The sequence below is a fragment of the Poecilia mexicana genome, unplaced genomic scaffold (assembly GCF_051168715.1).
Source record: "Poecilia mexicana isolate PSO_F unplaced genomic scaffold, ASM5116871v1 scaffold_22, whole genome shotgun sequence".
In the NCBI taxonomy this organism is placed as follows: Eukaryota; Metazoa; Chordata; class Actinopteri; order Cyprinodontiformes; family Poeciliidae; genus Poecilia; species Poecilia mexicana.
In genome coordinates, this window is record NW_028263391.1 from 21304470 (window position 1) to 21330999 (window position 26530).

At 36.9% G+C, this 26530-nt stretch overlaps 1 protein-coding gene across 1 annotated transcript in view; it reads left to right on the plus strand.

Moving 5' to 3' along the window:
* The window catches only part of mnat1 (MNAT1 component of CDK activating kinase), a 53971-nt gene that overhangs the window by 21978 nt on the left and 5463 nt on the right, over positions 1 to 26530 (plus strand). Inside the window, exon 7 of the mRNA XM_015013223.2 lies at positions 5348 to 5469. Within this exon, the coding sequence (XP_014868709.2) occupies positions 5348 to 5469 (122 nt within the window). The remainder of the gene's footprint in view (positions 1 to 5347; positions 5470 to 26530) is intronic.

The window sequence follows — 26530 nt, forward strand, 5'->3', positions numbered from 1 at the left end:
GGCAACAAATGACAAGTGTTTTGTTATTGACTTACCTTCCAGAAAAAACTTTCTGCATTCTTGTTGGTTGTGCAGGAGGCTCCACATTTGCTTTTCGAAGATATACAGTTGAATAATTGAGCATCTGTTTGCAGATGCTCAATTCTGCAACTCTTTCATGTTAGAGTGTAAAAGTTGATTTTTGTCTAATATCTATTACTTATTTTTGAGTCGTGAACTCTGACCTTAACTGAGAGAATGGTTTAAATGTTCTGGATTCTTTTTTTGAGTTTCCTGTTTGAGTTGTAGACGGTAGACTAACAAACCCACAAACGTTCTCCAATGTTCCATTTTTTTCTCCATTTCTGGTCTTCAATTTATTCAGATCAGGAGACGATGTGATGTTTTTTTATTTGTTTTATCTTACTTCATGTTGTCAGGTAGGTTCTATTTAAATTATTTCTTGATTCTGCAGCTCTGGCAGCAGTTAAATATGTAGAATTGAAGATTATTTTGTTTCTCATTTATTCTTGACTTTCTCTCGTAAAATGTTTCTTTTAACTCCTATTTCTTCTACTTCGTGTTGTCAGGTGGGTTCTATCAACAGAGTTTGTACTGGTGCTTGAAATGTTGAAATGCTTGTGTTTCCAAGGTTTGAATTTCCGTATACAGTCATTAAAAGTGCAATCTATCACTTGATTGAAGAAAACATTATTTAAGTTGAAACCAGATATTGAAAGATAATAAAAACACACATACACATTGTTTTCTCACTGCCTGAAGTTAAATTAGACCAAATTATATTTGATGTAGGTTAATTAGAATTAGAAAAACTATTTCTATTTGCCAAATGCCTGAAAATGTGGCATTTTTTTTTATAGATTGTTAAAAAAAAATAATTTAGTTTACCTTGCCCCTTTTGTAGACATTATTAATAGCAATAATAAATAATATATAACAGAGAATCGAAACTGTTTTTGTTTTTGTTGTTGGAAACGTTTGAAAACATACCATGGACATGCTTGAAAAGTGCTTTAATATTTATATTTGTTTCTGTAGGTGTGGTAGTTTAATTTTTCACATACTCTGTGCCCTGCTTGGTTTCGATAATTAGTAAATTAATTACAATTTAAAAGCTGCCTTGTATATTTACTTTGGTTATTTTTATCCAATATAAAAACTGATGCTCTTAAACATTAACAATATAAAAAAACAGGAAAAAAAAAAACTGCAAGTGGGTGAATTTTACTAAAGACCACAGGAAGAGACGTCTTCATTTCACCTTTTAATAGTCCATTTCAGGCATCATCTCAGCACAGGAACTTTATTTTTAAGTTAGCGGTACAAATGCTGAGGCTGCAGAATTGCTCCCACCGGCTCGGCAGTGATTTCTTCAAATCATCCTTCCCTGTGGTTTTATTAGGATTGATGGCCCCCAGAGGCCCACTTCGGTGCCACGCGGGTGTCATAAGAGTGTAAAAACCAGTTACATACACAAACTTACAATGCACACAAAGCTGTATATGTAGTCGGACGGGCCCCGGTGACGATAAAAGCAGATGTTTGTGTTTGGCTGTGAGTCCTGTTGATCTGAAACCCCCTGTCCCGTTGAGCTGGGGGGTCCGTCCCTCCTTCCTGCTCAAAAGCATTTTGAAAACAACTTTCATGCCGGCTTTTAATAGGAGGTGATGAGTTTATGATTTAGAGCGGAGTCCTCTGAGAGCTCATGTCTGGGTTTTTGGGCTGTATGAGAGGGTTGGGGTCTTCAATCAAAGCCTCACCGCAAATAATTGTGTCTGTTTTATGTGTTGCCATGTTTAAAGACACGAGTCACGTCCCGGTACCCGCGTGCGCCAGTTTTCAAGGTCACCTAGGAGAGGAATGCATCAGGAAAATCTCGGCCTTGTCACTAGAAAATCTGAGTTACTGAACAAGGCCGGCACAAACCTTTATTGGGGCCCCAAGCGGATTTTAATTCAGGGGCCCCTCATACCAACATGTCAACACCAGATACTTAATTATTCCTAAGCTGAATTATACCTACAGCTACCAACTATTACAGAGTTGGGTAGTAACCAGTTACTTTTACTCAATTACACTTAAGAATTTTTTAAAAATACTTTTGGGAGTATTTTTACTATGTTGTACTTTTTACTTGAGTAATTTTATTATGAAGTATTTCTTCTTTTACTTGAGTAAAATTTCTGGATTTTCTGTCCACTGAATGAAAAACAAACATGTTTTAACCAAAAATTTACCAGACATAGACACACACCTACAGTTTTTGCTAAAGTTTAAAAAAAAAAAAAGTTTTTTATTGAAAGAAACAAATATTTTACCTGATTTTATTTTTTACTTATTTGAATTATTGTCATTTTCATCCTTAAAATACCAAAATTTCTACTTTATATTTGGTCCATCTGAATATGTATTTTTTAAAATATTAAATGGTTGATCATTTGATCAGTACTCAGTACTTGAGCAGACTTTTTACCAAATACTTTTTACTCTTACTTGAGTAATTTCTTGAATGGCTACTTTTTACTTTTACTTAAGTAGTGCTACTTTTACTTAAAAGTAAATTTTTGGGGTACTCTGCCCATTTCTGTTCTATTATTAGTCATTAAATTATGAATTAATTTACATTGCATTATATTTGAATATAATTTAAAAGGAAATTAATTGCTGTAATCCAGAAACTCAATATCGTACAGACATTCATGATGTATTTCAAATGTTTTTGTTTTTTTTCTGGTAGTTTTGAAGATAATGGCTCACAGTGAAAGAAAAAAAAATATTATTGTAGAAATTATGGCCTTCTGAAAAGTGAGATCATCTAACCTATATAGTAACTCTGTAGCAGGGATGTTTTGCTTCCACGTTTTTCCTTCCACTCAACTTTCCATTTCAAAGGTTTTGTAGGTTTTTGAGGTCATCATAACATAGTACCTCTGCATTGAAAAAAACTATTTTTATTGGTCTTATGTAATATTCAAATTTTCTAAAAAAAAAATAAATAAATTTCAGGTTTTCATTAACTGTAATCTCTGATGATCAAAATAAACAGAAATAAATGCTTAAATGCATCACTCTGAACTGAATAAATTCATTTATTTTAGTTTTCTGAATGAAGATATCCATCTCTATATGTTTTGCTTAACCACCTTTAACCAAATTTTTTGATTTATGTGACAGAATCAAACTGAAACGGAATAATGAAGCTGTGGTATGCGGGTAAAAAAAAACTCCTTCAGTGGAAAAAACCCACGCATTTTCTGCTAACGTGTTGCCACTGTCACTACCTGAGCCCCCCCCCCCCCGCTTCCCACCTCACCTGCACAAACTAAAAGCTGCCGCTCACAGCTACAGGCGCAGACTTGTCCTGTTAAAATAGCTGAAAGTCATTCCGAGAAAAAAAAAAAGGTGTGTGAATGAATTACCTGTAAAACGTCCCATTAGCAAAAACACATTTCTTTTAAGCGAGGATGATGATGGACACCACTTTGGGAAACGGATAAACTTTTACATAATACACCAATGGCAGCTATCAACTCCGAACACAAGCTCTTTTAAATTATTCAGAACACATAATTAATAGCTAGAAATACCAGATAGTAGATGAATTTGTGTATTCAGGTGTAAATTAAATAGATGCTGTCAGTGTATTGTGCTCACCAGGACAATGCGGCTCATTGTTCTGCTCTTATTTGTTATTCTGTTCTTAACTTTACTTCTTCCTCATCATTGTGCATTGCTTTGAAACGCCAGCTCAGCTTTGCTAGCTTTATTTTACCGTGTGTGTGTGTGAACCAGGTTTTTGTATCCTTGTGAGGACCCTACATTGTGAGGTTGTCGGGACCACTCCTGCTTGTGGGGACATTTTCTTGGTCCCCATAAGGGGAAATGTTGTTTTTGGGTTAGGGGTTTGGTTTAGAACTTTAGGTGTGAATTGAGTTTTGGTTAGGAATAGGTATGTCATGTTTAGGGTTAGGGATAGGGTTTGGGGTAGAAAACGAAGTGAAGTCAATGTAAAGTCCCCACAAGATATGAAAACCCGACTGTGTGTGTGTGTTCTCATAAGCCAAAGCATGTGTGACGGGAGGGCAGGGCAGTCTGCGGCCGCGGGGCACATGTTACTTGTTTAGTTTGGTTTTCATCAGCTCCCCTCTGTGTTCTGTTGTTTATTCTCCCCCCACTTCTTTTTTTCTTTGCTCTCTCTCTCTTATCTTTTTATCTCCTCTTTGTCTCTCGGTTCCTTTGCTGAACTCTGAAGTAGTTTCTGCGTGTTTAAACAGCATCTCTTTTAATCCCAGGTTTGTTTCCAGTAAAGCTGAGCGACCGCAGCACTCTGACACTGGGTGGAAGTAGGCCCGCCATGATAAATTGTTCCAGAAGTTATCGCGATAATCGATTATATTGTTGTTTTGAGACGATTTTTAAGTAATATTACGGTAATTATACAAGAACACGTTCTCAAAGATCACTAAACTTTAAATTCTAATGAACATTTAACACTGAAACTAGAAGACATTTTAAATATCCAACATAAACAAAACAACAAATAAGATTAATTATGAAGTCTCTGTAAACAAAATTGTGCTTCAAAAAATGGCTAGTTGACGCCAAAACACCAAACTGAAGACTTTTGTCATCCATTTTTTGGTAGAAAGAGAGAGAAAAATTGATAAACTATAAATCATGCCAATGGAAATATCTGAGTTAGTTTTAATTTATTATGTGATTAATTGATTTACTGATTATTGTGACAGGCCTGTGTGGAAGGTCACATCCCCAAATCGAACAGATTCCTCCCAATTAATATCTGATCAACATTATTGGGAATGATTGCAGCCTCACTCAAATCTAGAGGTGAAACGAATAATCGGATTAATTATGATGAATCTGTTGTCAAAATAATCGTAAATTAATTTATAGAACTGTCAATGCATGCAATTAATCTGTAAATTTTAAATGTTAATATTACATAACTCAGATTAATCAAGCTATTATTGTTTTTTTTTTTAATCAGATTAATCAACTAATCGTCAAAATAACCAGTGACTCACATAATTGTTAGTTGCAGTCCTAGTCAAATTACAGCAGTTTGGTCTCCTGGTTCCTGGTTTTGCTTATCCAGATAGCATTTATGAGAAGAGCTGAGCATTTCCCTAATGGTGGAGGCATTCAGATTGATCCAGCTTCAGGAAATTGGATCATGTTGCTCCTGCTAATGTAGCTCAGATGCTAACACTCAGCTAACTACTGCTAATCCACCCAATCATTGTTCCATTGGAAAGAACTAAATATTCTCACTTTCCAGTGTAATTATCAGAAACTTCTGCTGAATTTAATCTTTTTTTCCTTTCAGGGTCAAACTGTTTCTCTCCAGCCTTTGCCCAGAATACAGGAGGTTCTGTACCAATACAAACCCCTGCAGGTTGAAACCTACGGACCCCCAGCACCCGACCTGGAGCAACTGAGCAGATTTGGGTATGAATCTCTCTCTCTCTTTTTTTTTTTTTTTTTCCAGTTTTGTTGCACATCCAGAGACCAAATCCGATTTAGTTAATGCAGATTATTTTGGATCAAGGGTGTGCAGCCTGCAGCTCTTTGAACCTTTCACAAGATCTCTTAATAACTCTTTCTAAAAAATGAAAAAGATCCAACGAACGTTTATAGATATAGATGTAATAACAAATGCAGGTTTAGCAGTTTTTCAGGCTTTTATTAAATTATTGCATTGAATTGCATCAACTGAATGATTCTAAAATACATTTTTGGATCTATTTTCTTCTATTATTATTGAAAGTTTTTTTTTTTTTTTTTTTTTTTTTTTTTACATAATTTCAGATATATGAATGATATATCGGTACTAACATCGACATCAGCCAATATTAGTCATTATTTTAGCATATCAGTATTGGGCCACAAAATAAAAATTTGCCAGTATTAACAGCCCATATTTATTTCCATCTTATTGCTGTTTGTTTTTGGTTGTTTTTTCCCAATGGTGTCAAAACGGTAGATAAATGTATGAAATTGGTAAATATCATTTATCGACCATAACAGCAATATTAATGTCAAATATCGTTATCAGCGAAGCATATCGCTGCATCCGTACATAATTTTCACAATTAACATCACAGAAAAAAATGTATAAATTTTTTTTGTTTTTCTTAATGTAGAATCTGAAAAACGTAATAAATTTGTGGTTCTTTAAAATTGGCAACAGATTCCCTATTCAACAAAGATTTAAAGTTATAATTTTTCAAAAGCTCTTGTAAATTTGCTTCTAGAAATCAAATTAATTGAGGTCAAAAATTTTATTTTGGATTTTAAAGGTTATAGAAAAACATGTTGACGATCTCCCAAAAGCATAGATCTTTGCATGGCCAATACACGAGATTTTATTTATTTCTTTTCTAAGTTTTTAATTTGATTTTCCATCATTTCCTTTAGCTTCATAATCCGTACTTGAAGTAGAAAAATTGTATTTTACCTTGGTTCTGTTGTAGTTTAGGTACTAACATTAAAACTGATGTTTGGAGTTACTTAACTCTGGAGTTTCTCATTTTTATCTTTACAGGATATAAATTAACAGCTTGTTGTCATTGTGGTAATGCACTGATATGGGGATCTACTCCTCTACAGGGTACCTGCTTTGCATAGAAAATAATTTCAGTTTGCTGAAAAGTTTCTTTTTAGGTAGCCAGAAGGACCTGGGAGCAGATAATCATGTCATAGAATGATTAAAATGTAAACATAAACAATTTTTATATGTTGTTGTTGACTTTAAGTCCTATCCGAACCACAAATTCATGTTATATGTTAATAATGTTGCGTCTCTCCAGCCAGAAACAATCAATGCGTCAAACTGATGGTTCATGAAACTTTATTTACAATTTTCCTCATTAATACATTGCAAGAACTTAATGAACAAATTAAATAAAGATGGTCAAATTACCATATTTCCACCTCATCTGACAGAAACAATGAGTTACTTTCTTTTTAACATGAAGTGGGAAGATAATACATTTTAAAGTTAACATGGTATAAAATGTCAGTTAAATAAAAAAACAGAAGCAAAGCTTTTAACCCAACAAAAATTGGCCCAGAGCCAGACAACTCTAGGCAGTAATGTAATTTCCTTTGCTCTAATTTCAACAAGGAAACACAGCAATATACAGTTTTACATGAGCAAACCACCCTATTTGTTTTTAGCTTATTAAAGCACAGAGCATGCTCATTTTCAGGCTAGTTGCTAAGGAAATTCTGCTGAAGATGAGCATTGAACCACACCTTTTAAACACACACTTGAGTTATTTACACTTCAAGGTCTAATAAGGAAGAAGTATGCAACGTTCAGAGTTAAAAATAATAATGTAAATATTAAAAGGATACTATTATGTGTTTTCCAGGCACTACTTCCATTTTATAGCACAATCATGCAACTGTGTTACTTTCAGTAGTTATAAAATTACTGTATACATCAAACATGAGTTTAAAGAATTTTTTCTTTGCAATTAAACCCCTTGAATTTGGGCCTCTGTCTCTTTAAGAAGCTCCTGCTCTTTGTGACACTTTGCTTGCAGTACGTCATTACAATGGCGCTCCTCCATTAAGCCTTTAACATTGTTCTTTGAAGTGTTGCACCGAAAAGTAGTTTATATAAACTCAGCTCAAAAGAGTCAATTTTACGTAATACTGCCCCTTTAATAAGGCCTTAAACTTAAATGTATGAATTTGGCAAAGTGTTTTTGGTCTTACTGATGCTTTGAGGAAGAAATTGATATTTCTGAGTGATGCCCATGACAATCTGCTCATCTACAAATTACTGAGAGGAGTTTCAGCTTCTCCTGAACAGGGAGTACAGCAGTGAGCTGAAGACACAGCCTTGTGGCATCCCAGTGTGAAGCAGATTTGACTGCCAGTTGTCATTGCTTGTGGCTTTAGCCAAATACTTAAATAACTAACTAACTACAACTGGACATGTAATTTAAATGGTTTTCCATATATCTTGACTAAGAAATCAGATTAAAAATTAATTAATTAACATTTGTTCCAAATTACATTTTCTCCTAAACAAAACACTCATGATTTGATAAAATGACCTACAAAGTTCTTATAGAATCCGCTATTGGAACAAAAACAACACTGCATATCACCAAAGGAACATCATACACAATAAAACACACTGCATTGCAAAAATACAAAATCTTTACAAGTATTGTTGTCTAGTTTCTAGTGCAAATATCTCTGTACACTTGAAATAAGATGAAACTAACTAATACACAACTTTTTAGGAAGATACAGGAGCTTGTTTCCAGCAAATAATTTCTTAATATTGATGAAAAAGTATGTTATAGGTGAAATAATTTGCTAGTGGAACTAGTACTTTAATATTTATATTTAGTATTAATATTAATTACTTAAAATAAGTTTATATCTTTCTGAAAAGTTACTTGCAAGTTAGTTTTGCCATTTCAAGTGTACGTACATATTTGCACTAGAAACTAGACAAAAATACTTCTGTGTTTTTGCAATGAAGTTCTGAATGTGGAGACAAAAAAAAAACCTAACGTACAAGTAACATTTCAATATAATTCCTTAAAATTGATGAAGGAATTATCAATTGTAGTACTTTTTCATTGTTAATATTGATGGTAAAGTTCTAGTTCAGTTGCCAGATTATTTCACCTAAAACATGGGAAAAATGTCTTGTTATAAGTGGAATAATCTGCCAATGTAATCATCACTTTTTCATCAATATAATTGACCTTATGCAAGCTCTTATATCTTTCTGAAAAGTTACTTATGAGTTAGTTTTGTCTTAAGTGTACTAAGATATTTTCACTACTAAATAGACCAAAAATACTTGGTAAGATTTTGTGTTTTTGCAGTGCATATTATTGATGAACAGTGAAATTGTGAAATCTGTTGATCTTGGAGATCTTCTGGGATCTGTGCAGCTCGTCAGGTCTGGTCCATTTCATTCACGTGACTCTCCTCTGATTAACAGAGAAATGGAGAGAAACATGTGGCGGCGGTAGAGAGGGAGGGAATAAGAACTATCACCCCCGCCACAAGCCGCCACGGTGCATCTGTAGCAGGGTCCATTAACACACACAGGAAACGCTTTCCCCGACAGCCCCTTTGGGCCAATCAATCCAGGACGCCATTGGTCTAGTCTCTCTGAGTGTACGCTATCCATCAGACAGCCCAGCGCCCGGTCGTCTGCAGTCCAACTGCCTGGCACTACAGTTTGCCCACACACCGAGAGGGAGCAGCTTTTATTGGGTGACATAGACAAAACGGGGGTTTGTTGTTTCTGGGCACGCTCACCGACTCAGATCGCTGCTTCATTCTGACAGGATTCACTTCAGATGTGAATATTTGAGCAAGATGTCTGCAAAAACACAAAATCTTACTAAGTATTTTTGTCTAGTTTCTAGTGGAAATATCTCAGTACACTTGAAATAAGACATAACTAATTTACAAGTGACTTTTCAGCAAACTGTATGGACTTATCTTAAGTAAATAATTCTTTAATATTGATTAAAATAGTACTAGTTCCACTTGCAGATTATTTCACTTAAAATAAGATATTTTTCCCTTGTTATAAGTGAAATAATCTGCAAGTGGAACTAGTACTTTTTCATCAACATCGAGACACTATTGACATGTCTTATTGACAATATCCTGGAACTATAGCTTGCTGAATAGTGCTTGTAAGGTAGTTTCGTCTTATTTCAAGAGTACTGAGATATTTGCAGTATAAACCAGACCAAAAATACTTGGCAAGGTTTTGTGTTTTTGCAGTTTGACCCAAAATATATGGAAGGAAATGACACAATAACCTCCAGAGAAAGCTTGAGCTCAATTAAAAAAAGTTGTTGGATTTTTCTTTGGTAAACACCATGAGCCATTTCTTCCACTAGCTCTCGCTTTGTGTGTTTGTATTGGTTGTTTTTACCCAGAATGTCCTTCACTGAATTCCACTTCCTGGTTTTGAAACAAATGTTCACTTCAGCCAAACTGAGACCTAGATTTTTGTGTAGACCAGAATTCACGTTTTTGATTCGCATCAAAGTTTGATTACGCATTCACACCTCCCCAAACAAGCCAGAGTCTCTAAACAAACGGACTGGAGTTTGGTTAAAGTAGACTGAACGTGGCTGGTGTGAATTCACCCTTATTTACATGATGTATTCAGAGAAGTGCTGAGGTACTGCTTCTTTTGGTCAGGCTAATCAATATGCAGATGAAACACATCTTGCAATTTTGCTGCGTGCCAAAGCTCAAAGTAGGGAGGAAGAGGAGAGGGGCCCCTTGTCAGCAATTCGGGGGTCCAGAAGGACCATTGCTGGAGAGGAAGGACTACAGGCTACAGAGATAAATGAGGAACACCAATCCCTTTGGTGCAGGAAGCAGGCAGGGACATGGACAGGCTAGTTCAGACAAACCACAAGTCCCAAGATGCATTGTTCTGTTAAGTAAGAGCAAGAAATACTGCTGACATTTCTGCTCACACTGCAGCTTCTGATTCAGCTTGGTTTGACCTTTTGTCAGATACACAGATAAGTGAGCATGTTGACCTGCACATGGTGGTTTTTTTCAGTCTGGTGTATTATTGTGTCAAATGCATTCATGCTAAAAATTTTCCTCCTGCAGTTCCACCATTTCAGAGGCAATGGAACAAACGTAACGCTGTAAATATTAACCAGACGATGCAAATGGCACGCCGGCGACCTGTGAAGGGAAAACGCTCGCATTGGGTGGAGATATGGATGTAGATGAGGTGGAAGGGGCTGCTAGGGGGCAAGTACTTATTTTAAAACACGGCTGTTTGTCTTGGTCAAACCCCACTGTGACAGCAGCTCCACTGGTGATTTGTCTTGGACGCAGACGTCAAGTGAGACCGGAGCGTTGAGCTCATGCTCCCCCTCCCTGGTGGCCCCCCAGCCCTTTGGGGCCTGTCTGTTGCACAGGACGTCCAGTCAACGCAGGACTGACTGGAGCCAGTTTTTTCTGCATCTTTCCCCTTGTGTCTTTTTTGTCCCTTTGCCCCCCCAAAAAACCGCAGGAGCTCCACTTGGCTGCCAGAAGAAAGAAAGGCCACACCTCTTTTGCTGTCTGTACCTGAATAAATATGGGCTGAGCCGACCTCGTATATTAAAGACAGCTGCCTCCGTACTGGAGCGCTGGAGCAAAGGCGGCATGTTCAGGCTTTGGGGGCCTCCGAATGTGCCCATTCAGCTTCCACACTGCAAAAACACAAACTCTTACCAAATATTTTTGTCTAGTTTCTTCTTCAAATATCTTACTACACTTTAAATGAGACAAAACTAGCCCTCAGCACAATATGGGATTATTCCTTAATACTGATGAAAACGTTCTAGTAGCAGTAACATGTTGATGTTAGAACCATTTTTTAGCTGCAGATGCTTTCTTTGCTGCAGTTAATCATGAATACACTAATTTTAGTTTATTTGCATCTATTAATGTATTTCCAGTATAGTATAAAAGTGGTTAAACGCAGAATCTGCAGAACAGTGACAGTTTTTTTTAATCATATTAATCGATTAATTGTCAAAATAATCAATAGAATAGTCGATTACTAAAATAACCCTTGGCTGCAGATGTAGTCTTAGGTCCATAATTCCTTAATGTTGATAAAAAAGTACTAGTACCACTGGTAGAATATTCCACTGTGCCGTTACCTAGCAACCCCAGTCAAGCCCAGCCCATCGCCTAGCAACCAAGTTCTAATTCCACTGGCTGATTATTTCACTTATAACATGGGAAAAATATCTTGTTATAAAAGTAACTAGAACTTTATCAGTTTTAAGGAGTGACTTGAAACAAAGTTAATTTTGTCTTAATTCAAGTTCAGTAAGATATTTTCACTAAAAACCAGACAAAACTACTTTTGTGTTTTTGCACAAAATGTTGAGTCAACAGCTAATCACTACAAAAACATAAAATTTGATCAAGTATTTTGTGGAAATATTTTAGTACACTTGAAATAAGGCTAACTTACAGGTAACTTTTCAACAACATATGAGAGCAAGAAAGTAAATAATTAATTAATATTGATTTTAATAAAGTTCTAGTTCCACTGACAGATTATTTCACTTATAAAAATACATTTTTCCATGTTATAGTGAAACAATCTGCCAGTGGAACTAGAACTATTAAATAATTATTGACTTGAACAAGCTAGTATATCTTGCTGAAAGTTGCCATTAAATTAGTTTTGTCTTATTTCAAATGTACAAAGATGACTGCAGTAGAAACTAGACCAAAAATACTTGGTAATATTTTGTGTTTTTGCAGTGAGCATCAACAGCCCTTGGACAGGCTGTCCTGATGTGTGAAGGTGTGTATGACTTGTTACAGAGGGTTTGACCCCAACTGTTTGAGGTTTCCATAATGGCTTTCCATTGCTGCCCTTCTCGTTGACTGGCAGGTACCCAGAAGTATGCGTGAGCCGTGAGAATTATGAGCAGACTGCAGCGCTGCAGCTTGTGCTCCAAATGTCCCTCCATGGCTCTGTGCTTTCATGTTGAACAGTAAAAAGCCTTTAATAAACAAAATCAAAGCAGAAGTAAATAGTTCTTCGCAGACCCAAACAGAAACATATGATGTTTACGTTCACATGGGTGTTGTGTGGATCGCAGCACATTGCACCTACAGGACTGCAGCGGTAGCTGTGAAACCGCTGGCGCCTCACCCTGACCCGCCACCACAAGAGGCTCATAACCTGCATACATCAAAAACACTCAGCAATTCAGAGCAGAAAAACATGGATGGCCATGTTGTTCAAATGACTCAAATCGTCTTTGATTTTCATCACTGAGTTCATCCCAACTCCTAAATGTTCAAGTAAAAAGGTTTCTGCAATTAAATACTTTGCTAAACGTACTCAGAATTTTACTTTTATTATCACACTTGCATAATTCATTGGACAAAAGTATCTTGAATAAATACAAAATCAGTTTTCACACAAGGAAAACCAAACCACCTCCTCTTGTTAAATCATGAATTAACTGTAATTACATTTCACTGATTTCCCTGATTACTTTCTGACCTGCAGAGTAAGGGTCGGCGATGTGGACCTAAAGTTTTATCATGATATTTTGTGACAAAGATTAACATGACAATAAGATCTATTTATAGCTTCTTTTTTAGTATTAAAATTCACATGACACAGCAATTATAGTCCCACAAACACAAACACTGCTCTCTATTAACAGTTTGCTGGATGATAAATTGCCCCAGAACTTATTGCAATAATAATATTGTTGTTTTGAGACCATTTTCAAGTAATATTATGGCAGAGTAATGCAAGTTCGCCCACTGAAATGCTAATAAACTTAAATTTTTAACAACCAGTTAATATCGCAACTAAAAGATGCTTTAAATTCCCAAAATAAACAAACAAAACACCAAAAACAACAAATAAAATGGATACTGAAATCTCTGTAATCAAAATTTCCCTTTGCAACAGAAGCTAGGTGAAACCAAAGCACCAGACCGAAACCTTTTATCATCCAGTTTTTGGAAAAAAGAGACGAGAAAAACAAAAATGAAAAGCTTGTTTTAATTTATCATCTGTTTAATTGATTTATTCATTTATTTCTTATTGCGACACACTTACTCCCATTTGTAATTACAACCATTTGTAATTTATTTCTTTAGTCACATTAAGAAGTGTGATTCACAGTAATTGCATTTAACAATATTTTCAAATTTATTGATATTTATTGATACTATCATTGAACACACACTTTACAAGACAGGTAGCTCTTGTGTTAAGCAGCAGGACATGAAGCTTTTGGAGTGGCCTAGTCAAAGTTCAGACTAAAATGAGGTGATCTATTCTCAGACCATTTACTGTGGGTTAATTAAACAATTTTGCATAGAGGAGTGGGCCTTTGAAATACATTTTTCTAAGATTTGAAACACTTAGCTGCGAAAAATTGGAACCAGTTTGTCTTTCAGCCGCCTGGATATTGAAGATAATTTGACATATTGTGTTGTTGTTCTTCTTCTTCTTCAAAGTAGAACATTAAATCTGTTAGCGTGGACGATTCCTGTGAAGGAATAAAAAAGATCTATTTTTGTTTATGCAGTGTGGATCAGCATCTGGATCTGAGTTTCTACCAGAATATTTTCAGAGGCTCTGACTGCGTAGGCGATGAAAGACTGACTGGGATCTTTGGAAAAAGACAAATCATATAGCGGGGGGAAAAAAGTAGGGGAAAGAGAAACTGGCTGCAGAGCGATGAAAAATTTGACTCAAACCTCAAGTGCTGACAATGAAAGCTAGCCAGAACAGTTGTTTGTGTTGGCGTGAGTTGCCCTGAAATTAGCCCATCTCTCTCTCGCTCTGACAGAAGTTGCTCAATGTGCTTCGCCAAATGCCAGTGTGTATAATATTTTGAAGTCTTGCCGTCTCCTCCTCCCCCACTCTGCATCTATAATTGGTGGAAAAAGTGAGGTTTTTCTCTTTTTTCTTTTTTGTTCTTGTCAGGGGTCCGTCTCATGTCGGCAAGGCGAAGGGGAGCAGCTGAATGAATGGGTGTTTAGTCTGGAGATATTTTCTCCTGGGGATGCGCCTCTACGCTCCAGGAAGTAATCCTCAGAGCACTTTCTCTGTCTGAGGGGTTAAATGGCCACAAGTAGTTTGCCGTGACCTACATTCATAAACAAAGATCATAAGTGATCAGTTTCTTCGAATAAAGGGGGTCTGTTATGCAGAATTCACTTTTTTTTTACTTCTGTTTGGGTTTCTGCTGCTCGTAAAAACAGCTCAAGCGCTTAAAAAAACAACTTGGCCATTTTTTGGCAATAAGTTCATGTTTTTGGGTGTTTGAAAAATGAGCCGTTTCAAAAATCTTCAGAATGTAACGTCACAAATCAGCAGGCACGGTTACCTAGCAACCTCAGCCAAGCCCGGCCCGTTACCTAACAACCCAAGCAGAGCTCCACCGTGTTTGGTCAGCTGGTTTTGTCACTGTACAATGTCTTGCTTTAATTAATGTTATTACAGTTTATGGCTGATCTGTTAACTGATAATAATTTAATTTTTTAAAACAATATTTTAACCAGACGAAGCTAAAACAGTGTATATATTTTCATATAAAGTTTTTTATCATCTTAAGTGCAAAATGTACATTCTTTTTGTACCGTTTTGGCTTAATTATTGCTCTGATTGTGTTCTTCTTTCAGGAAATTGGCTTTTTTTGAGACTGTAAACTCAAATTAATAATTAATTACTAAATTAGTTGACAATTTTTTTCAGTTGTTGATTAATCACAATTTTGTCACTGTATGCGCTGCTGGAAAAGATAAGTTTCAGTTTGTTGTTGACTTACCATCCAGAAACCACTTGCTGCATTCTTGTTGGTTGCGCAGGAGGCTCTACTTCTGCTTTTCAAAGATGTGCAGTTGTATAATTGCACATCTGTTTGCAGCCATTTTCCCGTGTCCGTGTAAACATTGAGTTGGTGCAGGGCCAGCAGCAGCTTATTTGGATTTACAATTACAATGTTTATTTATTTACAGAGACAATGTACATTTTATTAATCGTCATTAGCTGAAGGGGAGATGAATGGTTTCAGGTTGTAGCGAGAAATGTTAATTTTCACCCACAGTCCATGAACAAATTGATGTAATCAAGTATAACTTAACAAGTTATGAATTGATGATAAACCAGTTTCTGATAAGTGATTATTCAAACCAAACTGCAAACCAACAGATGATTCATAAAACTGTTTCTCTGCCTTCATCAAAATTGAGAACAAAACAGCCATTTTTTTTGCCAAATGTGCAAATATTTCCAAAATGACTCAAAATATTTCCAATGACTCGTCACGACGAAAGAGAAGGCATTTTTATTAAAAGCAGTCCTACATTTTGGGATTCTGCCGTCATTCTGGAAGGAGCTCCAAATATGCAGAACTGACCAGAATAATTATCTTAAAACGATTTAATTAAAACGTTTAGCATAGCCCATCGTATCCTAACAGTAGCTAATAGGTCACCTTTAAAACTCCCTCCCAGTCTTTATTTGAATGGATATTCCTGTTCATAAATCACTCGTGAACACACCAGCTATGTTTAACATGTACTTAAAACGACGCCTGTTCGCTGTTCTGGTTGGTAGCCGGGGGTTAATGGGTCTCTGAGTGATGCTCTCCTCCTGACTCTTCTTCAGCTTCCAGTGCATCTCTCAGAGCCGGCGTGTTTATTTGAACTCGGCATACATGTCTTTGTTTGTGCACTGGTTCAGATTGCGTTAAGTGCTTTGGTGGGAGGGAGTTTATCCAGGGTAGGCAGCGATGCCATCACTGCCATGAGTTCCTGGCAGCGCGCTTTGCTAACCTCTTCCTGCCTGGTGGGCTTTCCTTCCAGACTGAACTGCTCTTCTTTGGAAGCACTTGGCCTCAGGGATTCTGGATCCGGCTCTGGGACTTCGCAAAACCGCTCAATAATCACAGCGTTTCAGAGGATTAAATAGCATTCAAGTCATTTCTTCCTGCCTTACATCATCACACTGTGCAGAGAAATCAGGCTGCAACTAACGATTATGTTAGTTATCAATTATTCTATTGATTATACTGACGCACACTCTTCAAATTTTTCATTTAACATAAGTTTAATCTAAAACTATGTGTATATTTACATAGTTCTCTTCTTTTCTCTTAAATTCAAAATGTGTAGATTTATTGTACAGTTTTGATGTAATTACTGCTCTGAGCATGTTGTTCTTTCAGCAAATGACCTTTTCTTGAGTTCATATACTCCAATTAATGATTAATCAATTACTAAACTTTAAGTTTAAGATTAAACTAAAGTAGTCTTAAAATAATTTAAGACTACTTTAGTTTAGTCTACATATTTAATCTTAAATATTTAGTCTTATTTAAGATTACTTCAATAATCGATTAATCATAATTAATTATTTCAGCCTATGTTATGAATAGGACTGCGACTAACAATTATATCAATTATTCTACTGATTATCTTCAGATTTTTCAATTAACCACTTAAGTTTATTCTATATTAATATTAGAAATACATTTAAAAATAGTCTTTACAAAACACAATAATTTATCAATCCTTTCAATTGTTTACCATTTTTAGGATTCATCTGCAGCTAAAAAACATCAACATGTGAAAAATGCTCTAATGAATGATTAGTTGATTTCTAAATAAGTTGACAATTACTTTAATAATAATCAATTAATCATGACTAATCCGATTAATCATTTCAGAGTAGGGCTGCAACTAACAATTATTTTACTTATTGATTATTCGGACGATTAATCAAATTAAAAAACAGGCACATTCTACAGATTTTTCACTTAACCACTTAAGCTTATTCTATTTTAGTAAAAAAAAAATGATGGAGTTGGAACCAGCTGACACTAAATAAAGTTTTTTCTTCTATTTGAAAAACAAAATGTATATTTATATATTTTTTTACAGTTTTGGCTTAATTAGTACTCTGAGTGTGTTGATCTTTCAGTTAACAATTAATCAATAACTAAATTAGTTGACAGTTATTCCAATAATCGATTAATCATGATTAATCGTTTCAGGTGTAGTCATATCATTCGTCTTTTTTTCTTGGATTATTAGTCAGAGAACAGCCAGCAGCAGGAATCTCTAGGAATTGCCTGGAATGAGTTTTCCACATTCTGCGATCCCTGCGAGGCTCACATCCATCTGAAAGCTGTGACGGGTATGAAGGGGCCAGGGTTGGGTCAGGGGTCACCGACCAAGAGGGAGCAGGAAGTCAGAGTGCTGGGGCTGACAGAGGCAGACTGATGGCACCTCGGAGAGACGGCTCTCGTTTCGTACCGTTTCACGCTCCTTACCGTATAAACACGGCTTTGATGCTGCAGTTAAGAGCTGCTGAATGAGGCCCTTAGCAAGACCTCACCTGAACCTTTTTAGGAGCCTAGGTCTTTCATCTGCACTTAAAAAAAAACACCAAATAATGTCTGCAGGTTCATATGGAGCCCTCTAGGGGACGTGGTGGAAATTTATTTTCATTCCCTCATATTCAATTTGCGTTTTCTCACTTTCAGTTCCCAAGATGGCGGATGAACTGACTGGTAGTAGCCATTTCATGCGCCATCTTGGAAACTGTTTCTGCTATAATATCAGGTTTTTGTATGGCTTTTATGTGTATGTTATCTCATTAATGAGATGTCTGAAGGTTTATATGTTTTTATTTTGGATACAAAACCTATGTGGAAAATGGAAAACAGGTCAATCACAGTCTTTCCATCTTCTTCCTTTTCTTCTATACTGCAAAAACACAAAATCTTACCAAGTACTTTTGGTCTAGATTCTAGTGCAAATATCTTAGTTCACTTGAAATAAGACAAAACCAACTTTTCAGCAAGATATAGGAGCTTGTTCCATCATTCCCTGATGTTGATGAAAAAGTCCTTTTTTCGCTGGCAGATTATTTCACTTATGAGAAATCCTAGGTATAACAGTTTGATCGGGTTCGTCGTGCCATGTGGTGTCCAGCCACCTGGGCACAAAATAATGGCTACAAGTCCAGTTAACTAATTTTAAAACCAGGCATTAATCAATGCCTAGAATCTACCTGTGATGCATGTGGCTAGAATCAGCATAAAGTTCTGACTGAATGAAAATCAATATAACCTGTTTATGTCACGTTAAGAAGAACAGCTGAAAAGTTACCGGGTTTATCAACTGCGGTAGCAATTTGGCTCTAGTTTTCCTCTCCTTGTCATTTCTATATTCTTTGCATGAAATGTTGAATACACGTTAATGTTGTTTCCACATATCTCCAATGTCGGCTGAACTTCGGGTTGTGCCGTGTCAGCTGTTTGGGATTTCCCTCCGTAATTTCCCCTCAGAAAGCAGGAGGAGAATCCGTGCTTTCTGATTGGCTACCTGTCACATTCAACAGGCTGCATTGAGGCTTCCAGTCGGGGGAAACCCCCGATTTAGATCGGAGCGGCCACAACCCACCACACAGTGCAGGATGATCGGTTACTAAATCACCAGCGACAATCTTAGATCGGCCAACGATCTAAGATTGTCGTAAGGGGAAAATGGGGGCAAAAAATCGTGTAGTATGAACTACTGCATTAGGTAGTCAGATGTGCCCATCTTCTTTAAATCTAGTGATTACTGAAGGGCAATATACATACAGACTTCATAATCTGCACTCTTTTGGTTGAATGCAGTATTTATTTCCACTTTGGCTTCATGTTGTTTAGTTTTTTCAAGTACTTTTTTGTTAATGGAGACTGAGAATCAATTTTATTTTAGTTTTTGGTTGTTTTGTTTATTTAAATCACATGCATTATTAGTCATTTCCATTAAGTCAGTGTCAAAAGGTCTTGAAACAATATTATCGTTTATCACAATAATTTTTTTAGACAATTAATCGCTCAGCAAAATTTGTTATCGTGACAGGCCCAGTGGGATCTTCGTTTTTACCAGAGCTGTAGATACATAAGACAAAAGTGTCAGAGCACTCTTTTACATTTCTGATTGGCATTGTGCACCAACAGGTTGGGGAGGGGCAACATGCTTTTTGAGTTGAAGTTTTTGAGAGATTTTAAAGCCTTAGTTTCCATTGGTACCAGTAAGCGACCCATGTTCAGTCTGCAGTCGGTGAGCATCATCGACCATTTAAGTGTTTCCACTGCTTCCGTCTGAAGGGTTGCCTGCAGTCCTGAGGCGCACAGATTTATCATTTGCATAGCCAAAAGAGAGAGGAGGCGCTATAAAAGTGTGGAGGCATGAAGGGCGGCTATTTGACTTGCAAACCCGTCTGTGTCAACAGGATGAGCCGCCTGCGTCCGCGGCGCAAGCCACCGCCTTGCACCCAGTTTCTGTCAGTTTCTTCAGTAGAAACTGCATCAGAAGTGCGCGGCCGTCGTCTGACTCTCCACCAGCCAACACCCAACCCATTATCCCGTCTGTCTCAGTAAACAGACCATTAACAGACCAGCCTGGTGGAGGCCACATCACTATTGTTTTCCCTCCCATAGATCTGTGCAAATATTGATTTTCTCTTGAAGCATGAGTCAAAATAAGCTCTCTCTGTAGTCGACTGGAAGCTTTTTACTTGTGGGCGAGTCATTTTTGACCTACAGAGAGAGCGGCGAGCAGAGCGAGACTTTCTGAAGGACATCTGGATTCTCGAAACCAGGACCGACCAGTAGTCACTGTAATCCGATTTCTGTTTTTCAAGTAACGAGTAAAGTAAGGGATTACTAAGTGATTAGATTACTGCGTTACTACACTACAAAACGTGTTAAAAGATGTAAATGTTAATAATTCGGAGTACATTTAGCAGAGACTTTAAGCTAAATTATTATTCAGATGGAGAGCAAACACAAAAATAATTGTATTTTAAACCAATGAATGAAGTTTATTTGTAATTCAAATTTCAGCAGCCAGGCAGTTCAAAGTGCTTTACACCATAAAAACACAAAAATACAAAGTAAAAAGACAGTAAACCAGTAAAGTGTCATCGTTACACATCAAGATGTTGGTCAATGTTTCATTGAAATGGTGAATAGTTAGAAGTTTAACAGAAGAGTTGATTTTCTCAAAATATGCAGAGAATAGCTAAAAATATTTAACAACATTCTGTGTTAAAAGAGCAAAACAAATCCAGTTTTAAGAGAGTTTCATATGATGGAAAATGCAGAAAGGATAGAATTAGACCCAAAGTTAAATTGCTTTCTTGCATTTTCAGGTTGTGTATCTTTTTCTTAAAGTAACTAAGTAAAAATAAGTAATTTGATTATTTTCCTAAGGAAGTAATTGGTAGCTATGAACTATTTTCAACTCGTCACAAGAACAAATTTTGCTGGACGATAAATTGTCCCAAAAGTTATTTAGATTGACAATAATATTGTTATTTTGAGACCATTTTAAAGTAATATAATAATAATGCAAAGAACAGACTCTCAAAGACGCATAAACTTTACATTTTAATGAACATTTAACATTTGAACTGGAAGACATTTTAAATATCCAAAATAAATAAACAAAACAATGATAAGAATTGATTTTGACGTCTTTCTAAACAAAACTGTCACCAGACTTTTATCATCCAGTTCTTGGTAGAAAGAGAGGAAAGAAAAAAACCAATAAATCCTGCAGATGGAAACGATTGCTCTGGTTTTCATTTATCAAGTGATTAATCGATACTCCCAGAACAAACCCGGTGACGGGGACAGCAGGAAGACCGAGGAAAACTCTCCGCCCTGCCTCCTGATTTATTTGCATCGCCATCCTGCATGCGTGAGTCGCTGCCTCCAGACTATTTTAGCTCTCAGATATGTCGAGATGTTTGCACTGGAATACTATCCAGGCTTTGATTGTAAGCTTGTGGGTGTGCAGAACTATGCATACACACAGAGGCAAAGCACACCTTATACTCGGTGCGCGTCATAGCCACAAACGTAAACAGACTGGAACTCCATGCATCTCCGCTCCTGTGGGCCGCCGGCCCGGTTATGTTCAGGGGGATTATCTGGCTCATTTTGCCTCTTAAGAGCTGCAGAAACAAAACAAACGGCTGTCATGAGCGGTCTAGCCGTGGGGAGTGCTTAAATTGTTTAATGCATGAATAGCGGCCCTTAACTTTGCTTTAACTTTCGGTACTTTATGTCCTCTACTCCTTTCCTGTTTCCCTCCCTGATTGAAAAGCTCCCTGGGTTTTCCCAGAGATGCTGCGGTAACTGATACCTGCGGGGGTGAATCTCCTGTGGGAGCGTCGCTTTGTTCCCTGAATGTTACCAACCTGTCGAGCCGCTATGCAGGTGTCTGCACGGGTGTGTCGCCGCAGCCACTGGCTGGCAGCTGCAGCCAACCATTACCTTAGATATCGATTATTCAATCAATTAATCGGGTAACAATCAGGGATATTCTACAGACTTTTATTTAACCTCTTAAGCTTCTTCTGTGGTAATATTAGAAATACATTTGAACAACATTTTTTTTGTATTATAAATAAGAAAATAAACTTTTTATTGCAACTAATGATTGTCTTAGTTATCGATAATTTGATCAATTAATCGGATAAAAAAAATTTGCACATTCTACCAATTTCTTTTTCTTCTTATTTAACCACTTAAGCTTTTGCATTACTAATAATTAAATTTTAGCAATATTTTTAGTATTATTTTATTTTTTAAATAAGAAAATAAACATTTTATTGCAACTATCTTGTTGATATTTCAAATATCTTAGTTTTGTCTTATTTCAAGTGAACTGACTTACAATAAACTTTTCAGCAAGATATAATTGTTTTGAGTCAATTATTCCTCAATATTGATGAAAAGGTTCTAGTTTCATTGGCAGATTATTTAACTTACAACATGGGAAAATGTATTGTTACAGATGAAATAATGCCAGTGGAACCAGCACTTTTTCATCAATATTAAGGATTAATTGACTTAAAACAAGGTGAAAAGTTACTTCTAAATTAGTTTTGTCTTATTTAAGGTATCTGAAATAGAAACTTGGCAAAATACTTGATAATATTTTGTGTTTTTACAGTGTGGGTTTGTTGTTATTTCAGCAAACTGCCATTTCTTATACTCCAGCTACCAATTAGTAAATTAATTTTAACAATACATTTTATTTGTAGGTGTCTTCTTGGTCACCTTACATAGTTTATCAAAGTAATAGTCAATAATCAGTTGACTAATTGATTAATCTGATTAATCCTTTCAGCCTTGGTTGATGTATATCTTCCTATTGTCTGTTGACGAAGACGCTGATGTCATTTTCTCTTCCCTCCTGCGTTACTGAGTGGCAGCTCTGGCTTTCAGGAGGTCAGAGGCTTGTTTGGCGCCAGCCTCTACTGCCCCCAGCAGGCGACTCAAGGGAAGTGCAGCAGCCAGGAACTGAACTGGATCCATAATCTGCATTCATGCACCTCTTATGTACCCACAGTACCAACAAGCTGCCTCCTCTATAGATTCCCTGTCGCTCCCGATGAGAGCATTTCCAGGAGCGTTAATGTCGAGTCTCGCCTCACTCTCCTGTTAACACGGCGGCCGTGTTCTCTCCTTCAGTCAGCCATGCTGGCCTGCCTCCCCGGCTCTCTGCCGGATTGTTAGCAGTGATGAGGAGAAACACGATAATGGAGGAGGAGATGTGATGTAAGTACTCTCTCAAGCACACTCGCAGAGAACAACTTGAGATAATCTGCCGGACAGCGGGACGAGGATCCGTCTCACACACTTCATGTCCCAGAGGAAGCAGCGTTCAGCGGAAAGGAGCGTGACCCGTGACCCGCCGCGCTGAAAGACTGCTGTTGAAGGATATAGTATACCTGTGAGAGTTATGTGTTTGGCTTGTCCACAGAAACGGTGGATGGGGGGGAGTATGTGTGGTTCGCAGCTACATTTTCTCTCCTGGTAAGATTGTGCTTCTCCGGCTGACTCCGGGTATCGATACGAACTGCCTTTGGATAAACAACCCAGAGGAGGAGATTTGCACACAGGGAGCCTAAGCCTGCATTGCTCATCCAAACAGTGAACTCGGCTTGCCGTCTCTCTCTCACAGGGCTACATTTTCTCTGGCTTAGGAAGGAGGGGCAGATGGAGTGAAACTGGAGCCGCCTCAGGAATGCAGGGGGTGTTTGTGGAGGACTGGAGAGGAGTTTAGTGGGTGCAGGAGGGGGTGACTAAAGGGGTAGGGTGGGTGATTAGGGGGTGACAGCTGAGTGCTGACCCCTCTATAATGACAAATCATCTGGCAGGTGTGTGGCTCCCTCCTCCCTGCAGCTCCTATCATTCCCAGGGCAGGAATCCTCGGCCGGTGCTGGAACGTACTGCGCTAAAGGAAGATTTCCGGGCATTTGTAGAGTCATCCTGCAGGGTTATGACTTGGCTTTTTAAACAGATTCAGCATTTATCATATAGATGCGCTTCTCTGTGCCTGTCACTCACCCTCGCTCTGCATTCAGCTGCTAAAATACGTACAGTTAAAACAAGGAGTTTACATACTGTGTTAAGGCTGAAGTGATTAATTGTGATTAATACTATTAGAAGAGGAAAAGAAAAAAATCTGACTTTAATTGGAGAATTCTGTCTTGTTTTTTTTTCTTTTTAAGAAATTATAGTCTGAATTTGGAGGAAAAAAGTTAGAAATCTAAGAAAAAAAATTGAATTTTGAGACAAGTCAGAATTTTGAGGAAAAAAATCTGAATTTTCAGAAAAAAGTCTAAATTCTGAGGAAAATAAGGATTTTGAGAAAAAAAGTTATTTTTATTTTTTGTTTTCAGTGGCCCTAATCATCTGTCGATCAATTTAGTTTATTGAAACGATCCCCAACTAATCTAGCAGTCGATTAATCATTAACTAGAGAGTACAGATTCAAAAAAGGCAACTTGCTGAAAGAACTACGTAATCAGAGCAATAATTAAACCAAAACCGTACAAAATATTTCCTCATTTAGCATTTAACATAAAACATTTTTGGTTGTAATATGTTCTACCCAAAGCTCCTCAGGAGTTTTAGCTTCACCTGTTTCAAATTATGAATAAAAATTGTTTCTAGTTAGTTCTGGGAGCAGAGAGGAACTTTTCAGATTATCTGGCTCATATCAAACTGTCACAACATAGTTTCAGTTTCAACAAATATGTAAACTAATATATTTTTCTATAAAAGTTGCACACTGCAGCTTTAACAGATTCTCCCACCTGAGCTATGGATCTCTGCGGCTCCTCCAGAGTTTCCTGACTCTTTAGTTTAATCTATTTTGTGTCTATCTCATGAAACCAAACAAGTAAAAACATGTTTGTGGTTTTAACACAAAGTGCTCTGAATACTGGACTGCATTTAGCATTTTTGTGTGAATATTATTAGTCTTTTGATTCTGTAAAGAACTGGGTTTGTATTATTCTTTCCGTAACAAAACTCTAGCAGCTTCTTCAAGCTTGCTTCATTGTAAAAACCTTAAGCGTAGAAACAGACAAAACCACAAGCGCTGATTCTTCAGTGAGTTTTGTTTAATCGCGATCGCTCAGACGCCTTTTCTGTGGTTCGCATGTCGATTAAGCGTCTGCTTGCTGCGCTATTACACGCTCATTTTCCTTCCATCTCAGTCTGACTTCCATTTTTAATCTAGATCCAGCCAACACATGGGGTCTGCATCTCCGTTTCTGGAGCTTCCCCACTCTTCGTCATCAGAAAACTCAAACATTTCCATCCCGCTGCAGCATCACTGAGCACAAACGCTAGGAGAAGCCACACATTCTCATCTGGAAGCCATGCTGAACATTTTGCCACTTATCCTTTCACTCTGAATTAGAGACGGTGCAGCACTGCGTTTCCCAGGCAGTGGGGGAGACTTTCAGAGTCCGGTCAAGAAAATCTGCTGTCGTTATTAACAGAGGTGGGTAGAGGATCAAAAACGGTACCATTTTTGGCACTACTTCAACATATTTTTACTCAAGGAAAAGTAAAAAGTAGCCATCCAAGATATTTGGTAAAATGTCTACTCACTTACTGAGTAACTAATCAAATTATTTAATCATTTAATAACTAAAAATTACACAACCAGATGGACCAAAATATTAAGTTAAGTGGAATTTTTTTTGTATTTTAAAGACCAAAACGACAATAATTCATATAAGTGACAAAAAATAACAAAATCAGGCAAAATAAATGTTTCCAAATCAGTTTCTTTCAATAAAAAATTTATAATATTTTAACAGAAACTGCAGGTGCGGGTGAATTTCCTATTAAAACATGCTTTTCAATCAGTGCATAGAAAATCCAGAAGTTTTATTCAAGTAAGAGTAGAAATACTTAATAATAAACTTACTCAAGTAAAAATACTCCTAAAAGTTGTTTTTTTAAAGTTACTCAAGTAAATGTAACTAGTTATTACCCAACTCTGGTAGCTTTTTATATTTACCTGAGTAACATTATGGAAACAGTGTCCTTACTGTGCTGTACTTTTCACTTTTACTTGTGTAATATTATTACGAAGTATGACGCAATCCATCCATTCATCCATTCATTCATTCATTCATCCATCCATTCATTCATTCATTCATTCATTCATTCATTCATTCATTCATTCATTCATCCATCCATCCATCCATCCATCCATCCATCCATTCATTCATTCATTCATTTTCTTTACACCCTTGTCCCTTAATGGGGTCGGGAGATATTCTCTATCTCCAGCTAACGCTCCGGGCAAGAGGCGGGGTCACCTGGGCAGGTCGCCAGTCTGTCGCAGGGCAGTATGACGCAATAAAATTACATTATAATATTGTAATTAACATAAAACATCTACTTTTAACAATGTTAAACCGCAATAAACAGTGTTAAAATCGTATTTTGGTTTTATTCTGTGGTTGATTTACATGTTTCACACAAAAACTATGATGTCATACAAGGAAGAGGCGTGTTTGAGATGTTAACTAAAAATAGAGCTGGGCCTTTCCAAAGTGTTGCTGAAAATGTGCTGTATAAATAAAATTACCTTATATTAATTTTAATTTCTAAAT